The sequence below is a fragment of the Giraffa tippelskirchi genome, chromosome 14 (genome assembly GCF_054371585.1).
Source record: "Giraffa tippelskirchi isolate mGirTip1 chromosome 14, T2T-mGirTip1v1.2.pri, whole genome shotgun sequence".
In the NCBI taxonomy this organism is placed as follows: Eukaryota; Metazoa; Chordata; class Mammalia; order Artiodactyla; family Giraffidae; genus Giraffa; species Giraffa tippelskirchi.
The window spans coordinates 7,229,014-7,244,991 of record NC_137288.1 but is presented as its reverse complement, the minus strand read 5'-3'; the positions used below and the strand labels follow the sequence as shown (position 1 = coordinate 7,244,991).

The 15,978-nt window shown below is 54.7% G+C and overlaps 2 protein-coding genes across 2 annotated transcripts; both read left to right on the top strand.

Moving 5' to 3' along the window:
- The first annotated feature begins 3,016 nt into the window (after positions 1-3,016).
- On the top strand, positions 3,017-6,790 carry LOC145533853 (uncharacterized). The gene is made up of 3 exons (XM_081561196.1): positions 3,017-3,450; positions 3,850-4,162; positions 4,415-6,790. The coding sequence occupies exons 1-3, from the start codon at positions 3,214-3,216 to the stop codon at positions 5,044-5,046; spliced, it is 1,182 nt and encodes a 393-aa protein (XP_081417322.1). The 5' UTR covers positions 3,017-3,213; the 3' UTR covers positions 5,047-6,790.
- Positions 6,791-9,376: 2,586 nt separating this feature from the next.
- LOC145533840 (uncharacterized) lies at positions 9,377-14,418 on the top strand. The gene is made up of 3 exons (XM_081561180.1): positions 9,377-11,079; positions 11,479-11,791; positions 12,044-14,418. Exons 1-3 carry the CDS (start codon positions 10,843-10,845, stop codon positions 12,673-12,675), a joined length of 1,182 nt encoding a protein of 393 aa, XP_081417306.1. The 5' UTR covers positions 9,377-10,842; the 3' UTR covers positions 12,676-14,418.
- Positions 14,419-15,978: the final 1,560 nt, after the last annotated feature.

Sequence of the window (15,978 nt, the reverse complement as noted above, 5' to 3'; positions counted from 1 at the left end):
TTTTTTTTTTTAATAGGGTGACGGAGAGCTATACCTTTCCCGTCTATGTGAATTTAGGTTTAAACTAGATTTCCCTTGGCTGTTATATAAGACAAAAAAACCCACATCACCCCCTTTCACTCACCCCCACCCCCCAAAAGTGTTTTAATGTATTGAATTTTTCTGTCCTCAGTTGTGTCTGATTCACGGCAACCCACGAACTCTACACAGCCAGGCTCTTCCGTCCATGGAATTCAGGGCAATTTTTTCTGTCCCAGTCAATGCCCACCCTGGGTGATCCAAAGGCAAGGGCTCAGAGGCCCCTGAGAGACTAACTCCTTTCAGCTGAGCACAGAGCTGGCTCCTCACTGGGATGCCTGTGGCCTGGGGCTCCCAGAGGGGAGAGCAGCACTCGCCCCACCGTGTGGTCACTGCTGGAAGTGCAGGCTGCTCCTCACTCCCCCTTGACAGTGTCCCTGACGGCAGAACAGTGTGAATCGAATCAAGGTGGTAATGCAAACTCCAATGCAACCAAACTCCCCACAAGGTCTCCAAAACCACTCAGGAACAGGGAATTGGAAACTGCAGGGGATGACATGAATGGAGATGGAGACTTGACACCTTACACCGAGTTCACTTCCACTTATCCCTAGACAAACTTTCCGTGAAAACTTGTCACCAATCTAGAAGAACAATGAGCAGAAACCGGACACGTGCTTTGAGTCTTCACACACAAAACTAAAAGGCAGTCCACAAAAAAACCCAGAGAATACAGTGGACTTGGCAAAATCAAAGATATCTACTGTGGGAAAGACCTCATGACAAAAGCAAAAGACAGGTCATACATCGCCAGACGAATGAGTGGAAACACAAAGCTTATCAAGGATGTGTCTCCAAACAGACAAAGAACACCAACACAACAAGCCTGTGAAAACTAGGGAAAGGTCTGAAGGGACACCAGACTGAGGAAGACACACACAGAGGATCCCGGATGATGTCCAGCACTGAGGGCCTGAAGAAACAACAGTCTAGTTGCACCCCCTCAGGCCTGTGTGACCGTGGATGAGGCCTCTGTTTCCCGGTGGCTCTGAGAGATGGACAGGGAGGAAGGGGAAGAGAAGTCACTTGCATTTCTAATACTCACAGCAAAGTCTTCCAATGAGAAGGGAATTATCACCCCCACTGACAATGCCATGCACTGAAGTGATATCCACGAGTCCATCTAACCCAGAAGGGAAGGATGCACCTGTTCTCACAAAACGGCGAGAGATGGAAGAAGGAAGATCAAGCCCACACCAATCACTGGAGAGAGAAGCTGTGCTCAGGGCTTGAAAAATTCCTATTGGTAAAATGATGTCACAGCCCCACAAGGCAATCCACAGCTTCGATGCTATTCCTCCCAAAATGCCAATGCATTTTCGCACCGAACAAAGAATTGCAAAAGGGGTTACGGAAACAGAAAAGAGCCTAAATTGTCAATACAATCCGACGAAAAGGCCCCGATACGGACATCCAAGGTTGTGTGAAAGGAAATTAGACGACCAAACTAGGATCCTCAGGAGAGTATCGGAGAAGGCAATGGCGACCCACTCCAGTACTCTTGCCTGGAAAATGCCCTGGACGGAGGAGCCTGGTAGGCTGCAGGCCATGGGGTCGCGCAGAGTCTGACACGACTGAAGTGACTTAGCAGCAGCAGCAGCAGCGGCAGGACAGTATGCTATTGGGAATACAACAACACACACAGATCCAGATCGATGGAATAAAGTTGAGGGTCCAGAAACAAACCCCAGCATCCATCGTCAACTCATCTCTGACACAGAAGGGGAGATTATCCAAATGGGAACAAGAAAGCCTCTTCAATCAATGTCCATGGGAAACCCAGACAGCTACATCTGAAGAACGCTATTGGTTTGGATCTCAGACCACCTCAATATTGGGGAAAAACCTCACCCTAAAGACTGATGTCATGAGATAGCTAGAAAGAAGCGTAGGTCAAAGGCTCCTTAACATCAGAGTCTCCTTGCCATTTGCTGGGCGGAGGTAGAAATGGGTCTCTTCAATTAAGGGAAAGAGGTACACGAAGTACACCAATGGGTTTCCATCCAATGGAACCTCTTCACAACAGAGAAGCTAAGCATTCACAAATGCAAAAGATAGGAAACGGAACACGAGAGACTCCTTCCAAGTGGTGTATCTGAGAAGGGGTTCATATGGAAAGAGACGAAGAATGCACAGCACTCAGATTCCAAGAAACACCACCACCACCCTTGACCCTTCCCCTATGACCAACTCCGACCTGAAGCCTTTCTCTCCCTCTAACCTATCCCTAAAACATAACCCTCATCTAATCATATACATGTGGAATTCCTAGCATCCATCCATTCACACACGAGAGAGAAAGAGGAAGACACAGAGGGAATTGAGAACGGAAAAGAGAGGGACACAGCCAGAGAGAGACACGGAACCAAAGAGAGGAAAGGAGTCGATGGTCCAGACTTTTCCTCAATCTGTCTCGAAGGTAGAAGCAATGACAGCGCCCATCCACCCCAGAAGGGGGAAAAGGACGGAAGGTTTGCAGAGGAAAAGACAAGAACGCAGGGAGCCATTAGAAGCTCAGCCACCCGCAGAAGCCGAGCTGGGACACTTGAACAGAATCTCAATGGAAACAGGACCAGAAAGTTGGCTACTCTTTTCTACAAGAGAGGGAGACCTTCGAGTCTTCCTTTCGGTCCTCCAACTTGGATGCGGGGTCTCAAAACAGTCAGGAGGGGGAGTGCCTTTTCCTGGGTACCACGGCACATCCAGGCCTCGTTCTGCCCCATTCTGTGCTATGTCAGCCCTGGATGGAATCTTTCTTTCTGAAGTCTCAGCGCACGAGCTCCACGTGATATCGGCCCCAGGTGGAAAGGCATGGAGCTGCTCGTAGGCCGACAGACCTAGGAAGCAGATGGGAGAATGACCCCCACTCTGCAGATGGAGAGACTGGGGAAACCCTGAGGGGCATATGCTTGTCCAGGGCCACACCACTTATGAGAAGAAGGAGCCTGGTCTGAGAGCAGCAGGGCCCTCGGAGCTCAGGCCCTGGCTGCACCCAGGCCTCCCCAGGGCTGTGGGCTGGGCTGTGTGGGCGTCTCTGTGCCTGCACATGGCCTAAGGGGGGTGGTCGAGCAGTCAGAAACCCAGAGATTCCCTTGGGAAGTTTTGGGGAAGGGACCTCAGCACGAACCCCAGGCGATGATGTCACCTGCCGGCAACAGAACCCAACAGAACCCGCAACCCGGGTATCCAGGCCTCCAGAGCGGAGAGGAGCCCCCAGCCAGATCACTTGCTGCCAGGATGTTCTGCTGTTTGCCCATGCCCAGAGGCCGGGGCCTCAGGAGAGCTCACAGGCAGTGTGCGTGGGCACCCTGTCGACGTTGGCTCAGGACACCCCCGAGAGGCCTCTGGCCGTTTGCCCGGAGAAACAGAAAGGTAACACGGGGAGCCCCAGGCCGGGCCAGGCCACCTCGCCCATGCCACCCGGAAACACCGGGTCCTTTGCCTGTGTGTGTGGATGCGGGTTTCTCGGGGTGTGTCTCCCTCAAGGAAGCCCAGGCGGATGTGGGGTCAGAAGCCTGCGGACAAGTTGTGTCCACACCCCAGGGGAGAGCAGGCTGGGCCCGATGGGGAGTGTGCGGGCAGCGGCAGCCGCCCAGGCTGACCTCACACCCACAGGTGGGTCTCTTTCCTCCCGGGTGGGGATCTGAGCAGACACACGTCTCTGACCCTTCTGGGAAGAGAAGTTCGAGCAGGCAGAAGCAGCGGTTCCACTGGCCAGGCCCAGCTTGGAAAACTCCCAGCATGGCTGGCTGACGGTCACTGTCGTTGCAGAGCTTCCCACGTGATGAGGCCGAGGACGGGGACACCCCATCCACCTCCCGGAGGGAGGGGTCGGAGCACCACCCCCCCGCCCGTGAGGCCCAGTGCAGGCTCCAGGTGAGCGTGCCCACGGAGGCATCAGCCCCACCGGGGGAGAAGAGGAGGCGGGGAAGGCCTGCTGCAGAGACACCGCCTAGGATACACCCGCCGGCCCAGTCTGAGGCTGCCACGGAGCTCAGCACACCCGGCTCCGACCCAGAGTCCCGAGAACCCCGGCCTCTGAGGCAGCAGGAGGACCTGGAGCCCAGCACGCCAGAGCACAGAGGTGAGGACGCTGGGGCTGCTGCACGGGAGTGTGTGGGGACGGGGTGCTGAGCTACACAGGGACGAGTCCCCGAAAGCTGCTGCTGGGCCTGCAGCAAGCACTGGCCTCACACCCCCCGCCCCCCGTCTTGCACACTTCAGTCCCAAAAGACATCCGACGCTGGGTATTCTTTGGGAATCTCTTGGAAGCTTTCTGTCCCGGGATACGCACATGCCAAGGCTGGCCTGTGGGCAAACTTTGCTTCTCCCCCAGCTCTAGCACTGACCTCCAACTGGAACCAGGCTCCACTTCCCAGACCTGTCCCTACAGAGGTGGTGGCTCCAGGTGCAGGACCCAGGGATCCACCGAGGGCAGATGGAGAACCGAGACTTGCCCTCGCAGAGACACCAGGCCAGCTGGGTACTGGCCAGCACACTGGGCAGATCGGATCTCCGTGCCTGCAGGACCCCCAGCCCCAGGCACTGATGTCCCACCCCCTCAGCCAGAACCTCCACCTCCACGTGCACCTGTACCTGCTCGGGCTCTGGCAGGACAACCCGAGGCAGAGGAGGAGTCACCGCCTCGGCAGGGAGAGCCTGCCCTGGCTCCCGCGCAACACCCAGACGCCCACGATGACTCACCCACCCCTGCAGGGAGAACGAGCCCCCGCTCTGGACAGACACCCAGAGCCCTTGCCGGAAACACCACGTCCAGGGGAGCGGTCGGCTCTGCAGCCTCCATCCCTGTCTGCTCACCGTGGACGCCGGCAACTCGGTCTGCCCCCAGGGGACATGGAGTTCCTTTCCCCTGAACTGCTTTGCATTTGGTTTGTTTCCACCTTTCTGGTGATGTTTTCTTTTTTGTATGGTTTCCTGTATTTTTGTTGGTTAAGTTGGGATTCGTAAACTTTCTCATCATTGTTGCAATTTGGGAACACTGTTGTGTAACTCTGGTGATACTGTGTTACCATCACCACTTGGTAGTTTCAGACCCGTTTGATCTTTATGCCCCACCCCCCAACAAAGCCTGGATTCAAGGCAAGCACGCCCTGTTCATCCCTTCCCCCGATCCTGAACACAATTTCATCTTTTCTTTGTGCATTCCTTCCTATATTCTTGGTGTCCCCAATCAATGACTCTCCGTGAAATGACTGAAGCAGTGTTTTTCGGACTCTCCACCTACTGTAAGACTCCATTGGAGAGTTCTCATTTTTATGTCATTTGAACTAGCCTTTGATATCTGAAAGGACGGTGTACGTCCTTTCAAGATACCATGTGCCAAACGAAGCCCTTTTGGCCACTGCCATCATTATCTCCAGGCAGGCATTGCTGTTTCAAGGGTGACATCTCAGCCAGAATGCAGAGGCTGAGCTCGTCTTGTTGCACCAGCTCCCAAAAGAAGCCAAGAAAGGGAGCTGGAACAACAAACCACCCCAACGCCCAGGAAAGCGTTCTTCATGACAGAAGGCTAGAAAATGACCCAACATCCTTGTGGCCCAGAACCCCTCTAGAAAATCACTGTTCCATAAAAAAGAGAAACACATGGGAAGTTCCAAGGAGAGGCAATGCCCATGGCCAGTGTACTTTAGAGACGGCCTGAGCGCTCCGGGGAAGACACGCACCGACGGAACCCCTTGGGAAACAGCAGGGATTCTCCTCACCGTCGTAAGGGTTTCCTCTGGGGACAACCTGCCCTGGGCACCACATGAGGGAGCAGACCGGCTTCTCTTCCTCTGCCCCCACACCATTCACTCATGAAGGCAGCTCAGGTGTTCTCATGCCCTGCCTGCCTGCCTGCCTGGCTCATCCGTGAGCTGTGACCACCTCCAGGGCAGGACTCCACCTTCTCCTCTCTGTGTACCGTGCATCTGCACACAGTGGGCTTTCAGAACCTTAGACTTGAGCCATTCCCACTCAAGCCAGAACCCTCCCCAGGAAGGAAAACAGCTGTGGAGTCATTTTGGCCCCAGCACTGGTTCCGAAACCCTGGCGGCTCCTACAGCCTCTACGGCGTGAAGAGGGAGGTCCCTTTTGACAGAGCTTTCCGGCTCTCAGATCTAAGCTGTTGTTTCACTGTCAGCTGTGTCTCTTCCGTTGCAGCCAGGTGGGCCACGCTGCTCCAAAGGAGCTCACAAGCTGAGTTTCAAGGGAGGACAGGGATGGCTACAACGTGCTGCAAACTGAGTGAGGGTCCCCACAATCCTCAGCAAAGGTCTGTGGTGTGCAAGTGGGGAGTAGAGGGCCCCCAAGTTCCAAAGGAAGGGAGGTACTCGGGAGCTAAAGCCCTTGGCCGCTGTGGTAGCAGCTGCAGATGGCAGCTCGTCCACAGTGCACTTCGAATGAGGTCATATGAGCGGGACTCTGGAAATGGCTCCGAAATCGAGAGAAAGGGGTCAGGGTATGTGGGAAGCCGGCGGGGGTGGGGGGTGGATGAAGGAAGGTGTCCCTCCTCTCTCCAGTGCAATTTGGTTTGGTGAGTCTCAAAGCTACCAGATGGCACTTCCCAAGTCAGGCCCCCACAGGAATCAGGGTGGGCTGCGTGCCTCGGCCCCTGCCACAGGGACAAGCCACACCAGTGGCCTCCCTGAGCTCCAATGGCCGGATCTGGGGGTTCTGTCTGGGTGCACACCTCCTTGCTGTGGCCAAGTTCCCCCCTTCTCTGAGCACCAGCTTCATCCTCTCGAATGAGGACATCGAATGCTACCTTGGCACGTTACTCTCTTCATCCTGTGAAGACTCATTAGGCTTATCCTACAATTACTAGCTGGCCCGAAGAGATATCTCCTGAATCCAGATTAAGCTGGAGTCTCCCAGGCTCATCTGGCATGTCTTCCCTGAAGTCTGCCAAAACCCACACCATTGCATTTCCAGGGACTCCCCTTAGCCAGCTGGGCAGAAAACCCAGCATGCTTCAAACAAGCTGACAGACAAGCGGGAGAGGACTCACGGGCAGAAGGTTTCCCTCAGGTCTCGGGTGGAGCTCTGGGACCACAGCAGCAACGGGCCATCCCAGCCCCTGGGCTCAGCAGCGCCCTCATTCTCAGGCCGGCGGCTCTGCCCTGAGGGGAGCGGGAAGGTCACCAACTGCCGCAGGCGGACCTCACGCCCCTCCCACTGCTGGAGCCTGACCTCCCCCGGCCCCACCCCTTCCCCTACCCCAGCAGGACGACAGCTCGTCTTCCCCTGGCTTCCAACGTCAGGCCCGGCCCTGGGCCCCGATTGGGCACTGCCCCAGCCCGGAGCCAATCACAGTGGCCAGGGAGGTGGAACGCACCGATTGGCCAGGGCCAGGTCATGTGACCATACTCCCCAGGAAACTCAAATATTACCAAGGTTCCCTAAGAAACCAATGAACAAAATTATCCAGTAAAGGCAAACCGTACTTTTTAATGAGGCCAATGTCACAGAAAAAAAAAAAAAAAAAAGCTTCACCATGAACTGCTCAAGGAAGCTAGTAAATAAACTTTCAGAAAAGTTTAGTAGTTTTTTTTTTTTTTTTTAATAGGGTGACGGAGAGCTATACCTTTCCCGTCTATGTGAATTTAGGTTTAAACTAGATTTCCCTTGGCTGTTATATAAGACAAAAAAACCCACATCACCCCCTTTCACTCACCCCCACCCCCCAAAAGTGTTTTAATGTATTGAATTTTTCTGTCCTCAGTTGTGTCTGATTCACGGCAACCCACGAACTCTACACAGCCAGGCTCTTCCGTCCATGGAATTCAGGGCAATTTTTTCTGTCCCAGTCAATGCCCACCCTGGGTGATCCAAAGGCAAGGGCTCAGAGGCCCCTGAGAGACTAACTCCTTTCAGCTGAGCACAGAGCTGGCTCCTCACTGGGATGCCTGTGGCCTGGGGCTCCCAGAGGGGAGAGCAGCACTCGCCCCACCGTGTGGTCACTGCTGGAAGTGCAGGCTGCTCCTCACTCCCCCTTGACAGTGTCCCTGACGGCAGAACAGTGTGAATCGAATCAAGGTGGTAATGCAAACTCCAATGCAACCAAACTCCCCACAAGGTCTCCAAAACCACTCAGGAACAGGGAATTGGAAACTGCAGGGGATGACATGAATGGAGATGGAGACTTGACACCTTACACCGAGTTCACTTCCACTTATCCCTAGACAAACTTTCCGTGAAAACTTGTCACCAATCTAGAAGAACAATGAGCAGAAACCGGACACGTGCTTTGAGTCTTCACACACAAAACTAAAAGGCAGTCCACAAAAAAACCCAGAGAATACAGTGGACTTGGCAAAATCAAAGATATCTACTGTGGGAAAGACCTCATGACAAAAGCAAAAGACAGGTCATACATCGCGAGACGAATGAGTGGAAACACAAAGCTTATCAAGGATGTGTCTCCAAACAGACAAAGAACACCAACACAACAAGCCTGTGAAAACTAGGGAAAGGTCTGAAGGGACACCAGACTGAGGAAGACACACACAGAGGATCCCGGATGATGTCCAGCACTGAGGGCCTGAAGAAACAACAGTCTAGTTGCACCCCCTCAGGCCTGTGTGACCGTGGATGAGGCCTCTGTTTCCCGGTGGCTCTGAGAGATGGACAGGGAGGAAGGGGAAGAGAAGTCACTTGCATTTCTAATACTCACAGCAAAGTCTTCCAATGAGAAGGGAATTATCACCCCCACTGACAATGCCATGCACTGAAGTGATATCCACGAGTCCATCTAACCCAGAAGGGAAGGATGCACCTGTTCTCACAAAACGGCGAGAGATGGAAGAAGGAAGATCAAGCCCACACCAATCACTGGAGAGAGAAGCTGTGCTCAGGGCTTGAAAAATTCCTATTGGTAAAATGATGTCACAGCCCCACAAGGCAATCCACAGCTTCGATGCTATTCCTCCCAAAATGCCAATGCATTTTCGCACCGAACAAAGAATTGCAAAAGGGGTTACGGAAACAGAAAAGAGCCTAAATTGTCAATACAATCCGACGAAAAGGCCCCGATACGGACATCCAAGGTTGTGTGAAAGGAAATTAGACGACCAAACTAGGATCCTCAGGAGAGTATCGGAGAAGGCAATGGCGACCCACTCCAGTACTCTTGCCTGGAAAATGCCCTGGACGGAGGAGCCTGGTAGGCTGCAGGCCATGGGGTCGCGCAGAGTCTGACACGACTGAAGTGACTTAGCAGCAGCAGCAGCAGCGGCAGGACAGTATGCTATTGGGAATACAACAACACACACAGATCCAGATCGATGGAATAAAGTTGAGGGTCCAGAAACAAACCCCAGCATCCATCGTCAACTCATCTCTGACACAGAAGGGGAGATTATCCAAATGGGAACAAGAAAGCCTCTTCAATCAATGTCCATGGGAAACCCAGACAGCTACATCTGAAGAACGCTATTGGTTTGGATCTCAGACCACCTCAATATTGGGGAAAAACCTCACCCTAAAGACTGATGTCATGAGATAGCTAGAAAGAAGCGTAGGTCAAAGGCTCCTTAACATCAGAGTCTCCTTGCCATTTGCTGGGCGGAGGTAGAAATGGGTCTCTTCAATTAAGGGAAAGAGGTACACGAAGTACACCAATGGGTTTCCATCCAATGGAACCTCTTCACAACAGAGAAGCTAAGCATTCACAAATGCAAAAGATAGGAAACGGAACACGAGAGACTCCTTCCAAGTGGTGTATCTGAGAAGGGGTTCATATGGAAAGAGACGAAGAATGCACAGCACTCAGATTCCAAGAAACACCACCACCACCCTTGACCCTTCCCCTATGACCAACTCCGACCTGAAGCCTTTCTCTCCCTCTAACCTATCCCTAAAACATAACCCTCATCTAATCATATACATGTGGAATTCCTAGCATCCATCCATTCACACACGAGAGAGAAAGAGGAAGACACAGAGGGAATTGAGAACGGAAAAGAGAGGGACACAGCCAGAGAGAGACACGGAACCAAAGAGAGGAAAGGAGTCGATGGTCCAGACTTTTCCTCAATCTGTCTCGAAGGTAGAAGCAATGACAGCGCCCATCCACCCCAGAAGGGGGAAAAGGACGGAAGGTTTGCAGAGGAAAAGACAAGAACGCAGGGAGCCATTAGAAGCTCAGCCACCCGCAGAAGCCGAGCTGGGACACTTGAACAGAATCTCAATGGAAACAGGACCAGAAAGTTGGCTACTCTTTTCTACAAGAGAGGGAGACCTTCGAGTCTTCCTTTCGGTCCTCCAACTTGGATGCGGGGTCTCAAAACAGTCAGGAGGGGGAGTGCCTTTTCCTGGGTACCACGGCACATCCAGGCCTCGTTCTGCCCCATTCTGTGCTATGTCAGCCCTGGATGGAATCTTTCTTTCTGAAGTCTCAGCGCACGAGCTCCACGTGATATCGGCCCCAGGTGGAAAGGCATGGAGCTGCTCGTAGGCCGACAGACCTAGGAAGCAGATGGGAGAATGACCCCCACTCTGCAGATGGAGAGACTGGGGAAACCCTGAGGGGCATATGCTTGTCCAGGGCCACACCACTTATGAGAAGAAGGAGCCTGGTCTGAGAGCAGCAGGGCCCTCGGAGCTCAGGCCCTGGCTGCACCCAGGCCTCCCCAGGGCTGTGGGCTGGGCTGTGTGGGCGTCTCTGTGCCTGCACATGGCCTAAGGGGGGTGGTCGAGCAGTCAGAAACCCAGAGATTCCCTTGGGAAGTTTTGGGGAAGGGACCTCAGCACGAACCCCAGGCGATGATGTCACCTGCCGGCAACAGAACCCAACAGAACCCGCAACCCGGGTATCCAGGCCTCCAGAGCGGAGAGGAGCCCCCAGCCAGATCACTTGCTGCCAGGATGTTCTGCTGTTTGCCCATGCCCAGAGGCCGGGGCCTCAGGAGAGCTCACAGGCAGTGTGCGTGGGCACCCTGTCGACGTTGGCTCAGGACACCCCCGAGAGGCCTCTGGCCGTTTGCCCGGAGAAACAGAAAGGTAACACGGGGAGCCCCAGGCCGGGCCAGGCCACCTCGCCCATGCCACCCGGAAACACCGGGTCCTTTGCCTGTGTGTGTGGATGCGGGTTTCTCGGGGTGTGTCTCCCTCAAGGAAGCCCAGGCGGATGTGGGGTCAGAAGCCTGCGGACAAGTTGTGTCCACACCCCAGGGGAGAGCAGGCTGGGCCCGATGGGGAGTGTGCGGGCAGCGGCAGCCGCCCAGGCTGACCTCACACCCACAGGTGGGTCTCTTTCCTCCCGGGTGGGGATCTGAGCAGACACACGTCTCTGACCCTTCTGGGAAGAGAAGTTCGAGCAGGCAGAAGCAGCGGTTCCACTGGCCAGGCCCAGCTTGGAAAACTCCCAGCATGGCTGGCTGACGGTCACTGTCGTTGCAGAGCTTCCCACGTGATGAGGCCGAGGACGGGGACACCCCATCCACCTCCCGGAGGGAGGGGTCGGAGCACCACCCCCCCGCCCGTGAGGCCCAGTGCAGGCTCCAGGTGAGCGTGCCCACGGAGGCATCAGCCCCACCGGGGGAGAAGAGGAGGCGGGGAAGGCCTGCTGCAGAGACACCGCCTAGGATACACCCGCCGGCCCAGTCTGAGGCTGCCACGGAGCTCAGCACACCCGGCTCCGACCCAGAGTCCCGAGAACCCCGGCCTCTGAGGCAGCAGGAGGACCTGGAGCCCAGCACGCCAGAGCACAGAGGTGAGGACGCTGGGGCTGCTGCACGGGAGTGTGTGGGGACGGGGTGCTGAGCTACACAGGGACGAGTCCCCGAAAGCTGCTGCTGGGCCTGCAGCAAGCACTGGCCTCACACCCCCCGCCCCCCGTCTTGCACACTTCAGTCCCAAAAGACATCCGACGCTGGGTATTCTTTGGGAATCTCTTGGAAGCTTTCTGTCCCGGGATACGCACATGCCAAGGCTGGCCTGTGGGCAAACTTTGCTTCTCCCCCAGCTCTAGCACTGACCTCCAACTGGAACCAGGCTCCACTTCCCAGACCTGTCCCTACAGAGGTGGTGGCTCCAGGTGCAGGACCCAGGGATCCACCGAGGGCAGATGGAGAACCGAGACTTGCCCTCGCAGAGACACCAGGCCAGCTGGGTACTGGCCAGCACACTGGGCAGATCGGATCTCCGTGCCTGCAGGACCCCCAGCCCCAGGCACTGATGTCCCACCCCCTCAGCCAGAACCTCCACCTCCACGTGCACCTGTACCTGCTCGGGCTCTGGCAGGACAACCCGAGGCAGAGGAGGAGTCACCGCCTCGGCAGGGAGAGCCTGCCCTGGCTCCCGCGCAACACCCAGACGCCCACGATGACTCACCCACCCCTGCAGGGAGAACGAGCCCCCGCTCTGGACAGACACCCAGAGCCCTTGCCGGAAACACCACGTCCAGGGGAGCGGTCGGCTCTGCAGCCTCCATCCCTGTCTGCTCACCGTGGACGCCGGCAACTCGGTCTGCCCCCAGGGGACATGGAGTTCCTTTCCCCTGAACTGCTTTGCATTTGGTTTGTTTCCACCTTTCTGGTGATGTTTTCTTTTTTGTATGGTTTCCTGTATTTTTGTTGGTTAAGTTGGGATTCGTAAACTTTCTCATCATTGTTGCAATTTGGGAACACTGTTGTGTAACTCTGGTGATACTGTGTTACCATCACCACTTGGTAGTTTCAGACCCGTTTGATCTTTATGCCCCACCCCCCAACAAAGCCTGGATTCAAGGCAAGCACGCCCTGTTCATCCCTTCCCCCGATCCTGAACACAATTTCATCTTTTCTTTGTGCATTCCTTCCTATATTCTTGGTGTCCCCAATCAATGACTCTCCGTGAAATGACTGAAGCAGTGTTTTTCGGACTCTCCACCTACTGTAAGACTCCATTGGAGAGTTCTCATTTTTATGTCATTTGAACTAGCCTTTGATATCTGAAAGGACGGTGTACGTCCTTTCAAGATACCATGTGCCAAACGAAGCCCTTTTGGCCACTGCCATCATTATCTCCAGGCAGGCATTGCTGTTTCAAGGGTGACATCTCAGCCAGAAGGCAGAGGCTGAGCTCGTCTTGTTGCACCAGCTCCCAAAAGAAGCCAAGAAAGGGAGCTGGAACAACAAACCACCCCAACGCCCAGGAAAGCGTTCTTCATGACAGAAGGCTAGAAAATGACCCAACATCCTTGTGGCCCAGAACCCCTCTAGAAAATCACTGTTCCATAAAAAAGAGAAACACATGGGAAGTTCCAAGGAGAGGCAATGCCCATGGCCAGTGTACTTTAGAGACGGCCTGAGCGCTCCGGGGAAGACACGCACCGACGGAACCCCTTGGGAAACAGCAGGGATTCTCCTCACCGTCGTAAGGGTTTCCTCTGGGGACAACCTGCCCTGGGCACCACATGAGGGAGCAGACCGGCTTCTCTTCCTCTGCCCCCACACCATTCACTCATGAAGGCAGCTCAGGTGTTCTCATGCCCTGCCTGCCTGCCTGCCTGGCTCATCCGTGAGCTGTGACCACCTCCAGGGCAGGACTCCACCTTCTCCTCTCTGTGTACCGTGCATCTGCACACAGTGGGCTTTCAGAACCTTAGACTTGAGCCATTCCCACTCAAGCCAGAACCCTCCCCAGGAAGGAAAACAGCTGTGGAGTCATTTTGGCCCCAGCACTGGTTCCGAAACCCTGGCGGCTCCTACAGCCTCTACGGCGTGAAGAGGGAGGTCCCTTTTGACAGAGCTTTCCGGCTCTCAGATCTAAGCTGTTGTTTCACTGTCAGCTGTGTCTCTTCCGTTGCAGCCAGGTGGGCCACGCTGCTCCAAAGGAGCTCACAAGCTGAGTTTCAAGGGAGGACAGGGATGGCTACAACGTGCTGCAAACTGAGTGAGGGTCCCCACAATCCTCAGCAAAGGTCTGTGGTGTGCAAGTGGGGAGTAGAGGGCCCCCAAGTTCCAAAGGAAGGGAGGTACTCGGGAGCTAAAGCCCTTGGCCGCTGTGGTAGCAGCTGCAGATGGCAGCTCGTCCACAGTGCACTTCGAATGAGGTCATATGAGCGGGACTCTGGAAATGGCTCCGAAATCGAGAGAAAGGGGTCAGGGTATGTGGGAAGCCGGCGGGGGTGGGGGGTGGATGAAGGAAGGTGTCCCTCCTCTCTCCAGTGCAATTTGGTTTGGTGAGTCTCAAAGCTACCAGATGGCACTTCCCAAGTCAGGCCCCCACAGGAATCAGGGTGGGCTGCGTGCCTCGGCCCCTGCCACAGGGACAAGCCACACCAGTGGCCTCCCTGAGCTCCAATGGCCGGATCTGGGGGTTCTGTCTGGGTGCACACCTCCTTGCTGTGGCCAAGTTCCCCCCTTCTCTGAGCACCAGCTTCATCCTCTCGAATGAGGACATCGAATGCTACCTTGGCACGTTACTCTCTTCATCCTGTGAAGACTCATTAGGCTTATCCTACAATTACTAGCTGGCCCGAAGAGATATCTCCTGAATCCAGATTAAGCTGGAGTCTCCCAGGCTCATCTGGCATGTCTTCCCTGAAGTCTGCCAAAACCCACACCATTGCATTTCCAGGGACTCCCCTTAGCCAGCTGGGCAGAAAACCCAGCATGCTTCAAACAAGCTGACAGACAAGCGGGAGAGGACTCACGGGCAGAAGGTTTCCCTCAGGTCTCGGGTGGAGCTCTGGGACCACAGCAGCAACGGGCCATCCCAGCCCCTGGGCTCAGCAGCGCCCTCATTCTCAGGCCGGCGGCTCTGCCCTGAGGGGAGCGGGAAGGTCACCAACTGCCGCAGGCGGACCTCACGCCCCTCCCACTGCTGGAGCCTGACCTCCCCCGGCCCCACCCCTTCCCCTACCCCAGCAGGACGACAGCTCGTCTTCCCCTGGCTTCCAACGTCAGGCCCGGCCCTGGGCCCCGATTGGGCACTGCCCCAGCCCGGAGCCAATCACAGTGGCCAGGGAGGTGGAACGCACCGATTGGCCAGGGCCAGGTCATGTGACCATACTCCCCAGGAAACTCAAATATTACCAAGGTTCCCTAAGAAACCAATGAACAAAATTATCCAGTAAAGGCAAACCGTACTTTTTAATGAGGCCAATGTCACAGAAAAAAAAAAAAAAAAAGCTTCACCATGAACTGCTCAAGGAAGCTAGTAAATAAACTTTCAGAAAAGTTTAGTAGTTTTTTTTTTTTTTTAATAGGGTGACGGAGAGCTATACCTTTCCCGTCTATGTGAATTTAGGTTTAAACTAGATTTCCCTTGGCTGTTATATAAGACAAAAAAACCCACATCACCCCCTTTCACTCACCCCCACCCCCCAAAAGTGTTTTAATGTATTGAATTTTTCTGTCCTCAGTTGTGTCTGATTCACGGCAACCCACGAACTCTACACAGCCAGGCTCTTCCGTCCATGGAATTCAGGGCAATTTTTTCTGTCCCAGTCAATGCCCACCCTGGGTGATCCAAAGGCAAGGGCTCAGAGGCCCCTGAGAGACTAACTCCTTTCAGCTGAGCACAGAGCTGGCTCCTCACTGGGATGCCTGTGGCCTGGGGCTCCCAGAGGGGAGAGCAGCACTCGCCCCACCGTGTGGTCACTGCTGGAAGTGCAGGCTGCTCCTCACTCCCCCTTGACAGTGTCCCTGACGGCAGAACAGTGTGAATCGAATCAAGGTGGTAATGCAAACTCCAATGCAACCAAACTCCCCACAAGGTCTCCAAAACCACTCAGGAACAGGGAATTGGAAACTGCAGGGGATGACATGAATGGAGATGGAGACTTGACACCTTACACCGAGTTCACTTCCACTTATCCCTAGACAAACTTTCCGTGAAAACTTGTCACCAATCTAGAAGAACAATGAGCAGAAACCGGACACGTGCTTTGAGTCTTCACACACAAAACTAAAA